We start from the raw sequence: 16,430 nt of genomic DNA on the forward strand, positions 1-16,430 counted from the left end.
TTTATTAAATAAATTAAAAATACAAAATTATTTTTACATTATTTTGCGTTTTTTTTTTTAACATGAATGGCAATTAGCAACTAATATACATACACAATGACAACGCATATAATGTGAACATATGACAATAAAGATGCACAGGCATGCAATTAGGGTATCAAATTATTGTTACAATTTTTTTTCAAATCTGAAAAAGAAAAATCTACTAGTAAAAATATTGTACAAGTAGTACAATATTATGTATTTTTTGAGCCAAGACCCACGATTTGAAATACCTTTCGGGTCAGATGAAGTCATTTCTACTACTTTTTGGCACTTTTCCAACAAAAAATTAAAAAAAAGGCTTAACAGTGTCTCTCTAACATTCCGTCCGCTCACAAAATGGCCGTTTTTTTAAAATGTATTTAGCAATAAATAGTTTATTTTGCAAGGAAAACTTTTTTCTCCACCTGCACTCTCTCTCAAGTCATTACCATTTTGTAAAACTAAATTTTCGGCACCTTATACTTCCGAAACCGTGAGCTTTTCCAAATTTAAGCTAACGGAAAATGTCGTGCCATCAAAAGACATAATTATTTTTCTAAACCACAAAATTAATCCCTAAGTTCATGTTTTTTAATGCCTATTTAAATTTTTTTTATAGAATATGCAATATTTAAAATTATTGGTATATAAATGAAAATAATTTCAATAATGTAGATTTTTTATAAGCAGTATTTTCACTTGTTGAAGTTATCGAAATTTGTTTAATATACAATTCCTTAAAATTGTAAATTTCTTTTTTTTGTTTTTAATTATGATATATTACAACTTAGTCAATAGACCTATCTAGTAATTTTGTTTTCTAAATACGCAAGGACATGGGGAGCTGAACCCATCGGTTCAAACCCCCAACATTTTAAACAATTGAGTTGCTGGGAAGAGTAATTTTTGGATTTCGTTATTTGGATGTTGTGTCGCCATGGTCTTATAGTTTTGAAGCATAACCTCTTTACGTACAGTGTCAATTTTTAAATCTCGATTTATGACGTCATTCTTTACATATATTCCTATTACATAATCTATATTTTTTCTTCTCTTATTTAATTCTAAAACTTTGTTTCAAAACTGTTGTTCTTATTTACAATAAAAAATGCATAAACGAAATTTGATTTGAAATCCCTTTAAAACAAATAACTGATTTCGAAGAGCATGTGCCAATTTGTTGATAATTGAGAACGGCTGTTACGGAATTTTTTTTCGAAAATTATGCTTATTTTTCGTAATTCTGATTCGAGTTTTCCATAAGAAAAATTAACAGACACATGAAAATTTGTATAGAATATAACATTTAATTTAACATTTATGTGAAGTATTATTTTTTATTATGTTTATTTTTTATGTTATATTAACTCAAACCTCTACTGCAATAAAAACATACAAAAATCGTTTTTTTTTTTTGTTTGGTGTTAATTCCCAGTTTATTACGCAATATATCTGCGGCAAATTCGAGTTTTGCGAGGTAAAATGCTACTTAAAAGCTAATTGAAAATAACAGCACTGGTTTGAAGTTTTAAGTCTTTTTATTGTTTTAAGAGAGAGCAGTTAAGAAATTCCAACTTTGATATAGCTTTGAGAAGGTCAGGCCTATGTCATATTTGGAATTTTTAGTGCTATTGTCTTTTTCGTCCTTTTTTTAACTTAGAGTACTTTCACAAAATTTTTAGCTCCTTTTTTCAATAGCTGTACGATGTCATATCAAGCTCAAATATAGTAAACTCAGTATTATAACACTTTAATAAATAACAAATTTTGTTGACATTTGGGTTGCAAATAGAGAATAGCATTTGACGAGCTTGTGAGATAGGAAAAATTGTCCTTTTAAGAATTTTTCAGGTTGTTAAGTTAATGATTAGTTTTTTTTCAGTTAACAGTTGAAACAGTGTTTCCATTATAAACAATTGGCTGAAAGGCATTTTAAAAATTTTGTATGTTATTAAAAATAATTGAATTTTGACTGAAATTTAGACCTTGCTGACTTTTAGCCATTCTAACACTGAACCATGCTACCGCTTTTTTTTTCACTGCAGTTAACAACGATTTTGACTGTTATATTAAATTAAATATTAACTATTAAATTGCGAGCGATTGACAATTTCAAATTTTGCTGGTACGTGCAAGTTTTAATGGTCTAACTGAAATAAACTGATTAAAGTTTAATATAAATCGAAGAGAAATACATAGGAAAGGATAGTTATATTTAAGATTTTGTTAAGTTTTTGACAATTTTTTAGTATCAAATTAAAAACCATGCTTTCTGAACGTGAAGATAATTTTCGAGGCCTTGCAGTGAAACTGTTTGAAATTGGAGCCATAAAATTTGGAGATTTCAAAATGAAAGTTGGGGTAAACTCCCCAGTATATTTGGATTTAAGAGTAATAGTTAGTTTTCCTGATGTAATGGTAACTAATTTTGATTTATTGTCGCACCAATATAAATGAATTTGTCGCAGCGATATATGTTTTGCATTAATTTTTTTAGACTACCGTTGTAAATTTAATTGATGACATAATTAAAGAACATAATATTCAATATAAACATGTTTGTGGTGTACCTTACATGGCCCTTCCAGTTGCAACATTAGTTGCCATGAAAAACAAGCAACCAATGTTAGTGCGACGTAAAGAACCTAAATCTTACGGAACAAAAAAAATTATTGAAGGGAAATTTAATGCTGGAGAAAAATGCTTGGTGATTGAGGATGTTACATCGTCTGGATCAAGCATTTTGGAAACTACTCGAGATTTAAGGGCTGAAGGATTAGTTGTTAGTGATGCTATTGTTATGGTAGAGAGAGAACAAGGTGCAATATTAAATTCAAAGAAAAATGGTATGAATTTAATACCTATTTTTACGTTATCTCACTTGTTAAAACTGCTGCAAGAAGCTGAAAAAATTGACGAAAAGATTGTGGAATCTGTTAAAAAATTTATTAATAGTTGCCAAATACATGATGATGGAACACTTGTAGATCCATCAAGAAATTTTGGTAAGTTTCATAACAACAGGTGTTACAAACTGGTTGCTTGAAATATGTTAAGTTAACTTATTTTTATAACTAGTTTATAAGACTTGTACATAAATCGTTAAGAATAAATACATATATAACTCGTACGTAGGGGTATAATACATATATAACACATACGTAGCTACATACCATATATAAAATAAAGCTACATACATAATTTTTTAATTTAATATGTACATAATAATTTAAATTGCTTTAAATTAGCTTGCTAAATAAGTTTTTGGTTTTAATTTCACATACATCATTCAATATTTGTTTTTTTTATTTTTAATTTTCTTTTCTTTTAGTTAACGAGCTTTCACGCACTACCATGTCGTTTGAGGCACGCTCAGAATTAGCACAAGCTCCATTAGCTAAGAAACTTTTCAACATTATGATAATTAAGCAATCTAATCTTTGTGTTGCCGCTGATCTATCTAAAGCTGATCATATCTTAAATATAGCTGACATTTGTGGACCCTATATATGCATTTTGAAAACCCACTGTGATATAATAGAAGATTTTTCTGAAAATTTTATACAGTCACTGCAAATGTTAAGTAAAAAGCATAATTTTTTAATTATGGAAGATCGTAAATTTGCGGATATTGGTAACACAGTTTATTTGCAATATACTCAAGGGTTGTACAAAATATCAAAATGGGCTGACATTGTTACAGTTCATGCTTTACCAGGCCAAAGTATTCTTCAAGGCTTAAAAACCAACTTGGATCAACCAGAAAAACGAGGAGTATTTCTATTAGCGGAAATGTCAAGTCAAGGAAATTTAATTAATGAAAAGTACAAAGAAGCAACTATAAAATTGGCTACAGATTCAAATGATTCGGATTTTGTTGCTGGTATCGTTTGTCAAACATCTGATTGTTTTAGTTTCCCAGGATTGATTCAGTTAACACCTGGCGTTAGAATAGAAAACTCCCACGACGATTTAGGGCAGCAATATCAATCACCGGAGGATGTTGTGAAAATTAAAGGTGCTGACATAGGGGTTGTTGGCCGCGGGATCTATGAAGCGAAGTGTATTGATAAAGCTTGTATCCTTTATAGAGATAGATTGTGGGCAGCTTACTGCGACAGAATTGAAAGCAATCATTAAAGCATATTTGGTTTGTTTTTTATTTTAAAAGCACAAAAGACATTTTTTGATACAAATTATGGTGATAACATTTTGATTATAATATAACGAAGGTTTAAAAATTTACAAATTTATGTACATGAAAGTATTGCACAAAATTGTTTTGACCCAAAAAAGAAATGATAATAAAGAATTTATTTGTAACATGTTCGATAATTAATTTATTATAAAAAAAAGATTGTTTCCGCCCGGGATCGAACCGGGGACCTTCCGCGTGTTAGGCGGATGTGATAACCACTACACCACGGAAACTTATATTTGCATTTTTGACTATTACCGTTTTAAAACTAACTAAAATTTTTTCAACTAAATGCTTTTTAATGAGCTAAATATAATAACAGATTTTAAAAACTTTGACTCAATCGAATTGCAAACTTTCAAAACTACACAATAAAAACAACTGACATAGTCTTAGATCCATAGAGAATACCTTTGTTTTTATTTTTCGACGTAAATTTCAACATAAAGTGTGATATGTAAATAATCATCAGACTTTATCGCAAATTTAATTTTACTCTATTCTCAACAGATTTATTATTAGATTTTTTAAAAATAAAATGGCAACCACTAATTTTTTCCGAACAAAATTTGACGTAAAATCTGGGATAATTTCAGTCTGATAAACAGTCATCACATTTTATCGTAGATTTAATCTTAAATTTTGCCGTATAATGCTAACAGTGCCTTAGATTAAAAAGAAAACTAAGCCTGTTAATAATTGGCACTAAACATAAAATCTAATGCGCATTTGCATATCATTTTTAAATATAAACTAAAACACTGAGATGGGTTTCAAAAATACGAAAGCCAAAAGATTGTTGCAAAATTTTTTGAACCGTGTCTTTTCACCTATAAGAAGATGTTGAAAGCCACTGGTCTGGATAGTTGATTTATGATTTAAATATTCTTGTAAAAATATTAGGTAGTTCGTTCCAAGTAAGGCATTATAAATTGTAATGCATTTTTATAAAAAGCGTTGAAGATAGGAACGTGAGAGCATAAAATTGAGGATGTTATATAATGTGATGTGACCTCTTTCAATTTACTCAATAACTTATTAAAGGAGAAAAATATATCATGTAAAAAATTATTGGTTCAAAAATGACATAAAAAGTTATATTATGATTATGTACAACAGATAATTTTTTTTTAAAAACTTTACAAAGCTTATGCATGTGAAGTGTCTGGGATAATACTTTTTAGAGAAAATGATGACATTCTAATTTTGTTAATGTTTAAAGTTTTTCATATTTTGTAAAAAAATTAGTGTTTTAAATTTTGTAAAGCCTTACAGCTATCGAAACATATATTTTTCTTGGTTATGTAAAAAGGTTTTATTTTTGAAAAACGAATTTTTCATCAACAATAACTTTTATTCAAAATTTTCCGATTAAAAATAAAATAAAATAACCGAAATGGGTTCGTTCACAAATGGTTTTTTTAAGTTTTACAATTTTATAAACCAAAATCAAAATTTTCGGTTGCGAAAGTATAACAAAAAAATATTTGCTTTTTGATAAATACTTTGAAATTTGACGTTTATCGTATATATGTACATATATAAAATTTTTCCAAGTTTTTTGTCTGGTCTATTTTTTTTAAATGCGAATTTCTTTTCTTTTTGCGAGAAATTTCATCATTGATTCTCTTTTTTAAGTTTTTTTAAGCTTTACCTCAGACAGACTTAATATTTATTGACTTTTCTTTTTATTCATAATTTTTTTACATAAGCTCCTTTCCAAAATTAATATATGTAGAAAAAATTCTCACATTTATTAATTTCAAATTTTGAAATTATTAGAACATCGAGGGAATAATTTTTCATAGGAGAATTTTATACCATGTAATGCCGTTTTTGAATAAATATACCCATGGCAGTCATATAATTTTATGTCAATTATACACCTAAAAACGACTATTTCGGGTTTCGTTTCGAAATTGAATTTCAAACAGTACTTTAATTTCTATACTTTGTAACTTTTAAATTTCGAGTTTTGCGATTTTGCTTAACTGTCAAATTTTAGTTTCAGAAGATAAAAAAACAATTTGACAGTTCTGTAAGAAATAATAAAACGAAAAAAACTGGAAATTTGTTTGCAATAAAAAAGTACAGAAATTTATTTTTAATTAGTTGTTCAATGTGGGAATAAACTTACTTCACGATTCAGAAACATGTGGGACTCTTCTATGTTTTTGAGTACATTAACACCTAAATTTTATGTAGCATTAACCGGCACATCAAGTTTAATTTCTGGATTAATTCTTATATTTGAATGGTGGTATTTTCGCAAATATGGAACGTCTTTTATTGAACAAATATCAATTAATCATATAAGTCCATGGATAAACGGCAGTGACAATGATTCAAGTAATAGTAACAATGGAAATGGTTCAGCACATCAACAAATTGAATGTAAGGTTTGGAGAAATCCTTTAAACTTATTTCGTGGTGCGGAATATCAAAGATTTTATTGGGCAACAAATAAAGAACCTGCAACATATTATGATATGAATTTAAGTGCACAAGATCATCAAACGTTTTTTACGTGTGAAGGTGATGCTGGAAGAGCCGAGTATGAAATTATGCAAACAGCATGGAGAGAAAGAAATCCACTAGTAAGAATAAAATCTGCACACAGTGCGCTAAAAATCAATGTTGATTGTGCTCCAGCATACATTTTATTAGCAGAAGAAGAGGCAACTACAATTATAGAAGTTGAAAAAATACTGAAAATTGCGCTTAAAGTTGCAGAACAAAATTATAGGAAGTCACAAAGCGTTCAACATCAGGGTTCTCTAGCGGAAGGTCGTTATAGAAGGGATACAAATGTTTTAATTTATATTAAATGGCGCCTAGCAATGTGTGCTCGCAAATTAGGTAAACTAAAAGAAGCGGCAAAAATGTTTCGAGATTTAACAAAAGAAATTTTGCCATCAATTATGAATGTTTTAAATATTCATGAGAATTTAATAGAATGCTTACTAGAAATGCAAGCATACGCTGATTGTCAAGCTGTTCTTGCCAAATATGACGACATATCGTTACCAAAATCTGCAACTATCTGTTATACAGCAGCATTATTAAAAGCCAGAGTAGTAGCAGATAAATTTTCACAAGATATTGCATTTAAAAGAGGTTTAAGTCCTGCTGAATTGATGGCAGTAGAAGCAATTCATAGAGCCGTAGAATTTAATCCCCATGTACCAAAATATTTATTAGAAATGAAACCTTTGATATTACCTCCAGAACATTATTTAAAACGAGGCGATTCTGAAGCATTAGCGTATGCATTCTTTCACTTATCGCATTGGAAAAATGTAGAAGGTGCGTTAAATTTACTGCATTGCACTTGGGAAGGGACATTCCGAATGCTACCATATCCGCTGGAACGTGGACATTTGTTTTACCCATATCCAACATGTACAGAATGCGCAGATCGTGAATTATTACCATCGTTTCATGAAGTGTCCGTTTACCCGAAAAAGGAATTACCATTTTTCATTTTGTTCACGGCAGGCTTGTGTAGCTTTACTGCATTATTAGCTCTGCTTACAAGCTATTATCCAGAACCTATGGGTATAATTGCACAAACTGTACTTAACTGGATCTCATTACCATTTCAGCTTATAAAAGAACGAATAGAAGCAATATGGCCCTGCAATTTGTTGCAACAATTATCAAGAATCTAATTTTAAAATAATAAATTAAATTTTAAACTCAAAACTGACATTGTATATTGCGTTAAATAATAGACTTTTTTTCTTTAACCATAATAAAACTACAAAAGCAGTTTTGAATTTTGAAATAAAGCATGTAAGATTTTAATTTTATAAACATTAACTGTAATCCACTTTTTAGTTACTTAATTTATTTTAGTGTAGAAAAATTGATTTTTAAATTTTTGTTTGAATATAAATAAAAATTAAATGAGTATGTAAAGTTGTATTTGCGCTCAAATAATGACCCATAAACTTTTTCTTTTTAGCGGTGTACAAAAATTAAATTTTCATTTGCAAAAAAACTCGTTTTAATCAATACAAGTTATAGAATTCTGTTGAATTTTATCTTAACATAGATGTTATTCGACATTTATCCTATTTGAAGTAAAAAATCTATTAAAACAATATTAATTACTTCATTTTACTTTCATGTAATTTAACATAGCAATTTTCACAAGTGTTTTCTTATATTAACCTGATATTAAAATTTTGAATTCTAGATCTGTTTTGTGTTACAAACTTTTTAAAAATTTATAAATTTTTAACAATATGAATATTCAAAAATTTATATCCAATTGCATTTTTTCCAATATTTTTTATAATTTAAAAAAAATAAAGATGATTGATTCATTTAACAAAACTTAACATAACGCATTTTTCAATCAAGCAGTGATGTACAAAGGAAACTGCGAAATTATCTCTTTCTCTTTAATTTCTCATATATATCCTTTAAGTTCGCAACTTCTTTGGATTTTTTGTCAAATTCTGCTTGCAAGCGTTTGATTGCACGTTGTTTTTGCTCTGCATCTTTGAGTAATATTGTCATATATTTGATTAATATGTCTGCATTATGAGGATTCAGATCTTTGGTGGAACCATCTTTGTCAAATGAACTGAAATCTATATTGCGATTTCGGTTAGCTTTTCTATTATCTTTTCTAACTACATTATTTGGTCTTGTTGAAATTGACGTCGACGAATCCATTATGCTGTTTAAATTGCTTTCTTCAGATTCTTCATTATTTGTCCATATCATATATTCAAAACTCATTGATTCTAATGGGTATTCAATATTTATCGACTCATTATTTCCTTCATTAGCCTCGCTACAATATTTAATTACTTATTATTACAGAAAAATTTCAAAATACTAATACGTTTTAAAAAATATTTTTCTTTAAACTTTACCCATTTATTTTCTCCGGATCCGGACTGTAAGCAGAATCTGGAGCGAAAATGTCGTTTGGTTGCATGATAGTTCTGGTTAGAAATTAAACCGCAATAAAGATATCAAACCTAGATTATTTTTGTGTTTTTAATTTAAGAATTATTTTATTAATGTGTGAAAAAATTAAAATTTTGCAAGATGTATGTAAATAAGTATTCCAATAAACAATTATATGACATAGAGTGACAGCGATGAAAAAAAATGGTAGACATCTATTGACATTTAGCACATTTTCTGTGTTGAAATTTAGTAAGGTGTGATAAAATTCAAATACTTGTAAAATGTCATAATAAAACGCAAAATAAAAGGCTGACAGGAAGAGCTAATAATGCTAAAATTTGCAGATAATTGGCTCTTAAAAGGCGTTTCCGTTTTTTTATTAATTCAGAGGTTTAGTTCGATACTTGCCATAAGAAAAATATCAAGACCCAAAACCTTTTTTAAAATTACATATTAAATTATTTTTTTTTTTGGGGAAATTTCTAACATTTCTAAAGCACCATTTTTGTTTTTTTGAAAATTTTTTTGCCTATCATTTCAAGTTTTCAATAACAAAAAATTTACCAAAACCTAGAATCAAATACATAGTAAGACTATCAGTACAATGTATTTTTTTGCTAAAATTAAAAATAGGTTTCCATTCTCATTTAGGGGTGTCATTAGGGGTGTTGGGATAAGCTTAAATGCAAAAGGTATAAAAGTAGACCTACTATGTATTTTAATAAACTGATAGTAGACCTTTCTCACGTTTTTTCTCTAACAAAACTTCCTATCTACCAATTTTTCGTAAAAAAATAATGTCTTATTTTAATTAAACATTTCATTGTTTAAGTAAAATAAGACACCGTTTACACATCAAGCATAGTTTGACGATTTTGCTTAATTGGATGGAAATTTGATGAAAATTCGATGTGTAAACATCCAATCAAATGAAGCAAAATCGTATGGGAAAAGTAGTCTTGTTCAATTCTTATAAAATTTTTTAATCGAGATAAAAAACAAAATGACGAGGATAGATACACTTAAATGCCATATATGTATATCCATCAGACATTGGAGTTTAAATGGAAGGTGTATCGAAATTTATTTGTATGAAAGAAATTGATTAATATTTTTGGCTCTACTGATTCTACATATTTCTTTAAATTTAAAATTTAAATTTCAAAAAAATCGGTTGGTAATTGGATTTCCATCTGAAAAATGCATTAAAAAAAAATACAATTTTTAGCTCAGACAACCTTCCAAATGGAAGGATACTGAATTACAGAGTAAAATTTTTGAATAAAAATTAGAATTTAAAAATACCATCTATTTCTTTATAAAAATGAAATATTTTGAGGATAGTGGAACTGGGAAGCAAACGAAAACTAACGGCTTGAAACAAGGAGACCTACTTATAAAATTAGTAGGCGAATATTTACTAACCATTTTATTTTTAGATTTTTAATTATATTTTTCGAAGAACGGAAATATACTTTGATTAGAATGCTGTTATGCAGTTGTGCTAACACGTGCTAACACTATCGATTTCGACAAACTGTCATCCTCTCCTAGTTTCCAGGACTCTATTTTTGTCATGTCGTAATACAAAGATAAGTGTTATATTTAAACACATGAGAATATAATATATTCAGAAATGCGAAATAAAAGTTAAAATAAAAAATAAGGACAGAATCCACCAAGAATCAGTGTATTACTCGTCAAAAGGAAATTAAATATTGACATTATTTGTAAGTTAAAAATGGGAATATTTAGAAACATAGCAAGGCTTTACACAGGATTGGTTGAAAGGCATCCCTATATTACTCAAGCCTTGCAAGTAAGATTCTTTTTTGTGTATTTAGTTGAAATCATTTAAGATTTATAACTGTAAAATTTAACTTTCATGTTATTTGTAAGAAACACAAATTTAAGCTATAGCTTATACGGTATCATACAGTTTACGTTTTGTGTAATTAAAACATATATAAACAAAATTTTTGTAATACAGATTTGCATTCTTTAATGTCAGAATCGAAATGTCATCTAAATCTAAGTATTTACAAGCCAAATAAAACTTTATTTGTTGTCAGTCAAGGCTAAAGAGAACGTTTTCTTTTTTTTAATAAAAGCAGAATAAACATATAATTTTACACTAAATTGCTATGAGTAAACACTTAATGGCGGAGCAAGATTCATCTGTTTTTGAAAAGAAAAATTTGAATCGATTAGGAAAATGCGAAGTTTGTAGTGGAGTGGCCAAATATACTTGTCCAAAATGTGAGGTTAAAACATGTTGTTTGGAATGTGTTAAGATTCATAAAGAAGAATTAAAATGTAATGGAATTAGAGATCGGACGAAATACATTCCTCTAAAAAACATGACTGAGGAAGATTTTATGAAAGATTATTACTTTTTGGAAGAATGTACGCGGTTTTCAAAAGATATACAAAGGTGTTCAAAACAAATAAGTGTTCACGAGGCCAAACGATTTGCAATTTCAAAAATGTTCCAATTGAAAAAAGCTGCATCAGATCGTGAAACAATTTTAAAAATTTTACCACAAGTCCTTTTAAAAAGGAGAGAAAATACATCATACTATAATCGAAAAACAAAAACGATATTTTGGAGGATAGAATGGATTTTTAGCAATGCCAATGGCTTAAAGCTTGTCGACAAATATTGCTGCGAAAATGATACAATCTCAGTTCTTTTAAATAAATATTTAAACCCTAACTGTGAAGCATTATCAGAACATGTAAAAAAAAAATTAATATTTTATCAATCAAAAGGACTAGCAAATTTAAGAGTTTTATTAAAATCTGAAGGAGTCAGATCATGTAAAAATAAATTCTATGAACTGGATGCCACGTGTACTTTAAAAAAGAGTTTAAATAAAAAAATAATTACCGAATTTCCTAGTGTGCACATTTGTTATAATGTAGAAAATTTTAATTATGAAATCATTGAAGATGTAAAACTGAATAATATTTTGGTTGAATCTAAAATGTTATATGACGAAGTCAGGCAATCCTTAAATATGCAGAGAAGATGGGTTGCAAAACAGACAAAAATTGACCACAAATGCAAAACCGACGAAGAAATAACAGAGGAATTGAAAAAGATCGACGAAGAAAAACTAAAATGGAAAAAATTTGAAAATTTAGATATTTCTTCTGAATGTGGATTTAATTTTCTTATTAGTTCGGACAACGATTTTTTGGGCATAACTGATTTAAATTTTAAACAGTAGAATCTATCCACTAATGAAAAAAAAATACATTGTACATACTTTTTGTTTTTTAAATAAAAAAAAACCATTGTCAATCTGAGAATAAATTTAACTCTATAAAATGATTTATTTTAGGTGTCTTTGCTTATGGGGACCGGTGATATTATAGCTCAACGTTATGTTGAGAAGACTCAGATAAGTGAAATCAATAAAACTAGAACATTGCAATTTTGTGCAGTAGGACTTTTCGGCGTTGGACCATGCCTTCGAGCTTGGTATGGCATATTGGATCGAGTTTTCTTAAAAGAAGTTGTGTATTGGAAACTGGCAATAAAAAAAGTTTGTGTTGATCAATTAATTTTTGCTCCAATGTTTATTGGTTTATTTACTATAACCATCAGTATAATACAAGGTTTAAATAATAATGAGATCAGAAAGAGGTTTGAAAATGAATATATAGATATAGTATTAACAAATTACAAAGTATGGCCGGCAGCACAGTTAGTTAATTTTGCTTTTATACCATTGAATTATCAAGTGTTATTTGTGCAATTCATTGCAATATTATGGAACACATATTTATCGACAAAACTTAAGCATCAGGAAAAAGAAGTCAAATACCACAAGCATTGATAATTTCATACTTTTGTTTTATAGTCAAATAAACAGAATATACTAAGTAAAGTTTTTTAATTTTATTACTCTACATTTTTATCCATAATTCCAGTTTTTTAACACTTATTTAAATTAAAGCTTTAAAACGTCAAAAAAAATTGTTTGCTTTTTTTTTTTGATTAACCAACTTATCTGTGAATAGTTTTCATAATTATGCATATTACAGTTTTTATTGACTTATTTTACGATTCGATAAATTTATTTATTAAGTTACCAAAAAATAATTCAATTTTAGTTTTATAAATATATATTTTTATATAAGGTTTAGGTTTTTATAAATTTTTGTTTTCTTTGGTTCAATATTTCACAAATAAAAACATCCTTTTACCTTAAGAACTACTAATTTGACATTTTAAAATATTCAAATTCAATACTTTTTTCTTTGTATATTTAAAATACTTATTCAATAACTAAAATATAAATATGTTCCAAACACATAAATAAATAAGTTAATATCTTTCATAATAGAAAGATTGTTTTTTTTTGTATCCACATTGTCGTTTTATTTCGAAATAAATTGTCTAAATTATCGTTATGTAATATTTTTTTGAAATGATAAGATGCATTAAATATAAACATATTTTATAATATTATAAACAAATTACCAGCTTATTGTGCAAAGTTAACAGATTTTGTTACAATGTGTATACGACACATGTATAAAAGAAGTTCTACTTAAGTGGGATTTATGTTACTATCGTTGTAATTGCTACTAGAACTAGAACATGTAATATTTGATGTCGTTGACAAAGAAGTTGATGAAGATGGTACTATTGCACCGCTATCAGATGGTTGTATATTAGATGACATTACATCGGTTGTTGTAAGAGCATTAAATTTCTCTGGTAAATCCGCTGTCGATGTCGTCGCACATGCTATACTTAAAATGTCCGGTAAAGCATTTCGTCTACCAATACGGCCAGTATTAAAAAAATCATTGAAATTATCCGCCGCAGTGATATCGGCTCCAGATGTACTTTCAACAATATTCCCCGCCGCGTCCATTGACAGAACTTGCGTGTTTGTATTAGGATTTATTTGACCAGATTTATTTTCCATTATTACTCTAAAAATCCGCAAAACTGGAAAAACAAACAATTTTTGCCTTAACAATATATGTGCGTACTAGTGAGCTCGAACTGATCAGCTCAGGTGTATATATTTATTTACTTATTTACTTATATATATTTATTTAATTATTTTTATTCGAACACTTGCACTATTGTAGATTTTAACCTGCTCTTCTCAAAATTTTTCATCTCATTCTCAAAAACGGGCAATTTGATATTGTTCAAAAACAAATATTACCTACATATACATATGTATGTATGTAAACAATATTTACTTTTCATATGTATGTATGTATGTAACAATTATATAAAATTAATTGTCATAATTAAATTTTCATAATTCAGAAAATATTGGTCTTTAACTATTGTTTTACATATATACTTGATTTTAGTCCTTATATTGTAATGGTTATTTGAAATAGTCATGCACAACACTGGCAAATAGAGTAAGATAGTTTGGTATATGTATATGGTTTATAATTAAAACAATTAATTAATATTGATTCCTGTGTGAGTTATTTGTATTTTTGTACAGCAACTTACTACGAACGAATTGTTCATCTAATTATAAAACAAACTCCTGAAGCTACCTTTACTAAGTAATTTTGAAATATGTTTTTCTTTTAGTAATGGGAATGATATTAATATTAAACTGTGTTAGTAAGGATGACTATTTAGATATAAAAATTAATGCACATTACTATACCTTCTGTTTTTTTTATTGCAGAAGTTTTCGAGTGCGCTTTTTTAACACGGCCACATTTCTTTAAAGGCATCTTTAGATTGTATATTTCGAATACTTAAACTATATTAATTTTCGCTATAGAAGTTTATAGTGAAATTTAATAATCTTTAAGACCGAATTCTGGGTTTCTCAAATTTGAGAAGCTAAAAGTAAATAAAAAATAATATTCAATTTGTTTCCTGTAGTCTCTTAGTCAAGATACGCAATACGTGTTTAAGATTAATATTTCTATCATCAAATATTTTAAAAATTAATTTACCTAATATTTCAAACTTATAATTTTAATAATTTTCACTTATCATTTTTATTTTTATTCTTTTGTTTATTTTAAAATAAAGAGCGTGAAAGAGGTTTTGGTTAAATGAAAATAGATAGAAAGCAAAAATCAAAAAGCTCATTTTTGACACTATTACATGATATTTTTGGCATTTTCACATTTTAACTGACATTTTCAACGATTTCTTCATCACCAAAAAATATTTGTATTATTTTTTTTTTATTTTCTAATTAATACTGCAACGAAGTCAGAGTGACCTATCTAGCAATTTATTTTTCGCTTGTTTAACTCTTAGGGCTGTGGGCATGCATCCTGTAATGTTTACCCGTTAGTAGACGCTAATCTGTTCCTGCTCTGCCAAATCAGTAATTCGTATGGCTTTTTCTTTTAAGTCTCCTAGCAGATCCAATGTCGTAAAAGATTATTTTCATGTTTATGTTTTCGGGTAATGGTAACCAGTATTGTGTTTGCGAGCAAATCTTCTAGCCTCTTCTGCAACTGAGGGGATTTCCAAGTCTTGGGTTATAAGTATCTAATATAAGTAGCTCTAAGTACCTTATTTTGGTATCACTGAATAATGCCTACGTTGCATTTGGAGGCACATCCCCATAGCTGAACTTGCTATACATTATATAAAAAATGGGCTTTGTAACTTGGTTATACATATATTAAAATTTTGTTATGAAAATTATTATTATTCGAATTTGAATGCTTATTTCAATCTGAGTTTTTGCCGATAAACCAATTCAGTTTTCTAAATTTATGATTAATTTGATCCCTTTTAATTTTTACTTGAATTTTCCATCTAAGCCTTGTATCTAAGTTCATACTAAGTTATTTTGCGTTGTTTTCTGTTGACCCTTGAATACTATTAATTTGAACAAGCTCCGGGTTAAATCTACAGTTTGTAAAGTAGACATGAATAAATTTCGTTTCATTTAATTGTATTCTCCACTTTTTTGTCCACAAGCGGATTTCATCAAGATTCCTGGAGTCTGAAGGCATATTTTTAGCAGAGTTACCTGTTTCCATAACCGCGGTATCGTCTGCGAAAGTTGCTGTAATACCTCGCTTCTTAAAGGAATTTCCCTGGTGTACAGTAGATACAGTATAGTTCTTAAGACACTTCCTTGTGGCACACCTGCATTTATTTATTTTAGTTTTAAGTATTCACCATTTTCTTTAACTTTGAAGCATCTGTCAGTGAGATAAGAAGTAAGTAACTTACAAAATGACTCTGACAAGTCCCTTTTCTTTTTAAACAGTAGCCCGTCGTGCCACATCTTGTCAGAGGCTTTTG

General features: G+C 28.2%; 5 protein-coding genes and 1 non-coding gene across 9 annotated transcripts; 3 read left to right on the forward strand and 3 right to left on the reverse strand.

The window, feature by feature from the left end:
• Positions 1-2,134: 2,134 nt before the first annotated feature.
• Positions 2,135-4,347, forward strand: LOC129609675 (uridine 5'-monophosphate synthase). Its single transcript, XM_055521767.1, has 3 exons — positions 2,135-2,442; positions 2,522-3,029; positions 3,356-4,347. Exons 1-3 carry the CDS (start codon positions 2,290-2,292, stop codon positions 4,162-4,164), a joined length of 1,470 nt encoding a protein of 489 aa, XP_055377742.1. The 5' UTR covers positions 2,135-2,289; the 3' UTR covers positions 4,165-4,347.
• Positions 4,348-4,382: 35 nt separating this feature from the next.
• Positions 4,383-4,455, reverse strand: Trnav-aac (transfer RNA valine (anticodon AAC)). The gene has a single exon. It is a non-coding gene; the product is annotated as a tRNA-Val (tRNA).
• A 1,790-nt stretch (positions 4,456-6,245) lies between these two features.
• LOC129609603 (protein ST7 homolog) lies at positions 6,246-8,143 on the forward strand. Its single transcript, XM_055521623.1, has one exon. It carries the CDS (start codon positions 6,376-6,378, stop codon positions 7,891-7,893), a length of 1,518 nt encoding a protein of 505 aa, XP_055377598.1. The 5' UTR covers positions 6,246-6,375; the 3' UTR covers positions 7,894-8,143.
• A 176-nt stretch (positions 8,144-8,319) lies between these two features.
• Positions 8,320-9,352, reverse strand: LOC129609604 (uncharacterized). Its single transcript, XM_055521624.1, has 2 exons — positions 9,112-9,352; positions 8,320-9,029 (listed from the first exon to the last, which is right to left on the reverse strand). Exons 1-2 carry the CDS (start codon positions 9,174-9,176, stop codon positions 8,618-8,620), a joined length of 477 nt encoding a protein of 158 aa, XP_055377599.1. The 5' UTR covers positions 9,177-9,352; the 3' UTR covers positions 8,320-8,617.
• A 1,365-nt stretch (positions 9,353-10,717) lies between these two features.
• LOC129609500 (mpv17-like protein) lies at positions 10,718-13,048 on the forward strand. 2 transcript variants are annotated; one of them, XM_055521435.1, is made up of 2 exons: positions 10,718-10,970; positions 12,499-13,048. In XM_055521435.1, exons 1-2 carry the CDS (start codon positions 10,893-10,895, stop codon positions 12,994-12,996), a joined length of 576 nt encoding a protein of 191 aa, XP_055377410.1. In that variant the 5' UTR covers positions 10,718-10,892; the 3' UTR covers positions 12,997-13,048. The 2 variants fall into 2 exon arrangements, with proteins under 2 accessions (XP_055377410.1, XP_055377408.1); XM_055521433.1 differs by lacking the exon at positions 10,718-10,970 and adding an exon at positions 10,980-12,415 and having other exon boundaries at positions 12,499-12,638.
• A 197-nt stretch (positions 13,049-13,245) lies between these two features.
• On the reverse strand, positions 13,246-16,182 carry LOC129609501 (cAMP-dependent protein kinase inhibitor beta-like). Of its 3 annotated transcripts, XM_055521436.1 has the most exons (4): positions 15,686-16,182; positions 15,113-15,628; positions 14,815-14,996; positions 13,246-14,120 (listed from the first exon to the last, which is right to left on the reverse strand). In XM_055521436.1, the coding sequence occupies exons 3-4, from the start codon at positions 14,882-14,884 to the stop codon at positions 13,714-13,716; spliced, it is 477 nt and encodes a 158-aa protein (XP_055377411.1). In that variant the 5' UTR covers positions 14,885-14,996; positions 15,113-15,628; positions 15,686-16,182; the 3' UTR covers positions 13,246-13,713. The 3 variants fall into 3 exon arrangements, with proteins under 3 accessions (XP_055377411.1, XP_055377413.1, XP_055377412.1); XM_055521438.1 differs by lacking the exon at positions 14,815-14,996 and having other exon boundaries at positions 15,686-16,173; XM_055521437.1 differs by lacking the exons at positions 15,113-15,628; positions 15,686-16,182 and having other exon boundaries at positions 14,815-15,084.
• Between the last annotated feature and the right edge of the window lie 248 nt (positions 16,183-16,430).

Source organism: Condylostylus longicornis, unplaced genomic scaffold, assembly GCF_029603195.1.
Source record: "Condylostylus longicornis isolate FDR11 unplaced genomic scaffold, ASM2960319v2 ptg000040l, whole genome shotgun sequence".
Lineage (NCBI taxonomy): Eukaryota > Metazoa > Arthropoda > Insecta > Diptera > Dolichopodidae > Condylostylus > Condylostylus longicornis.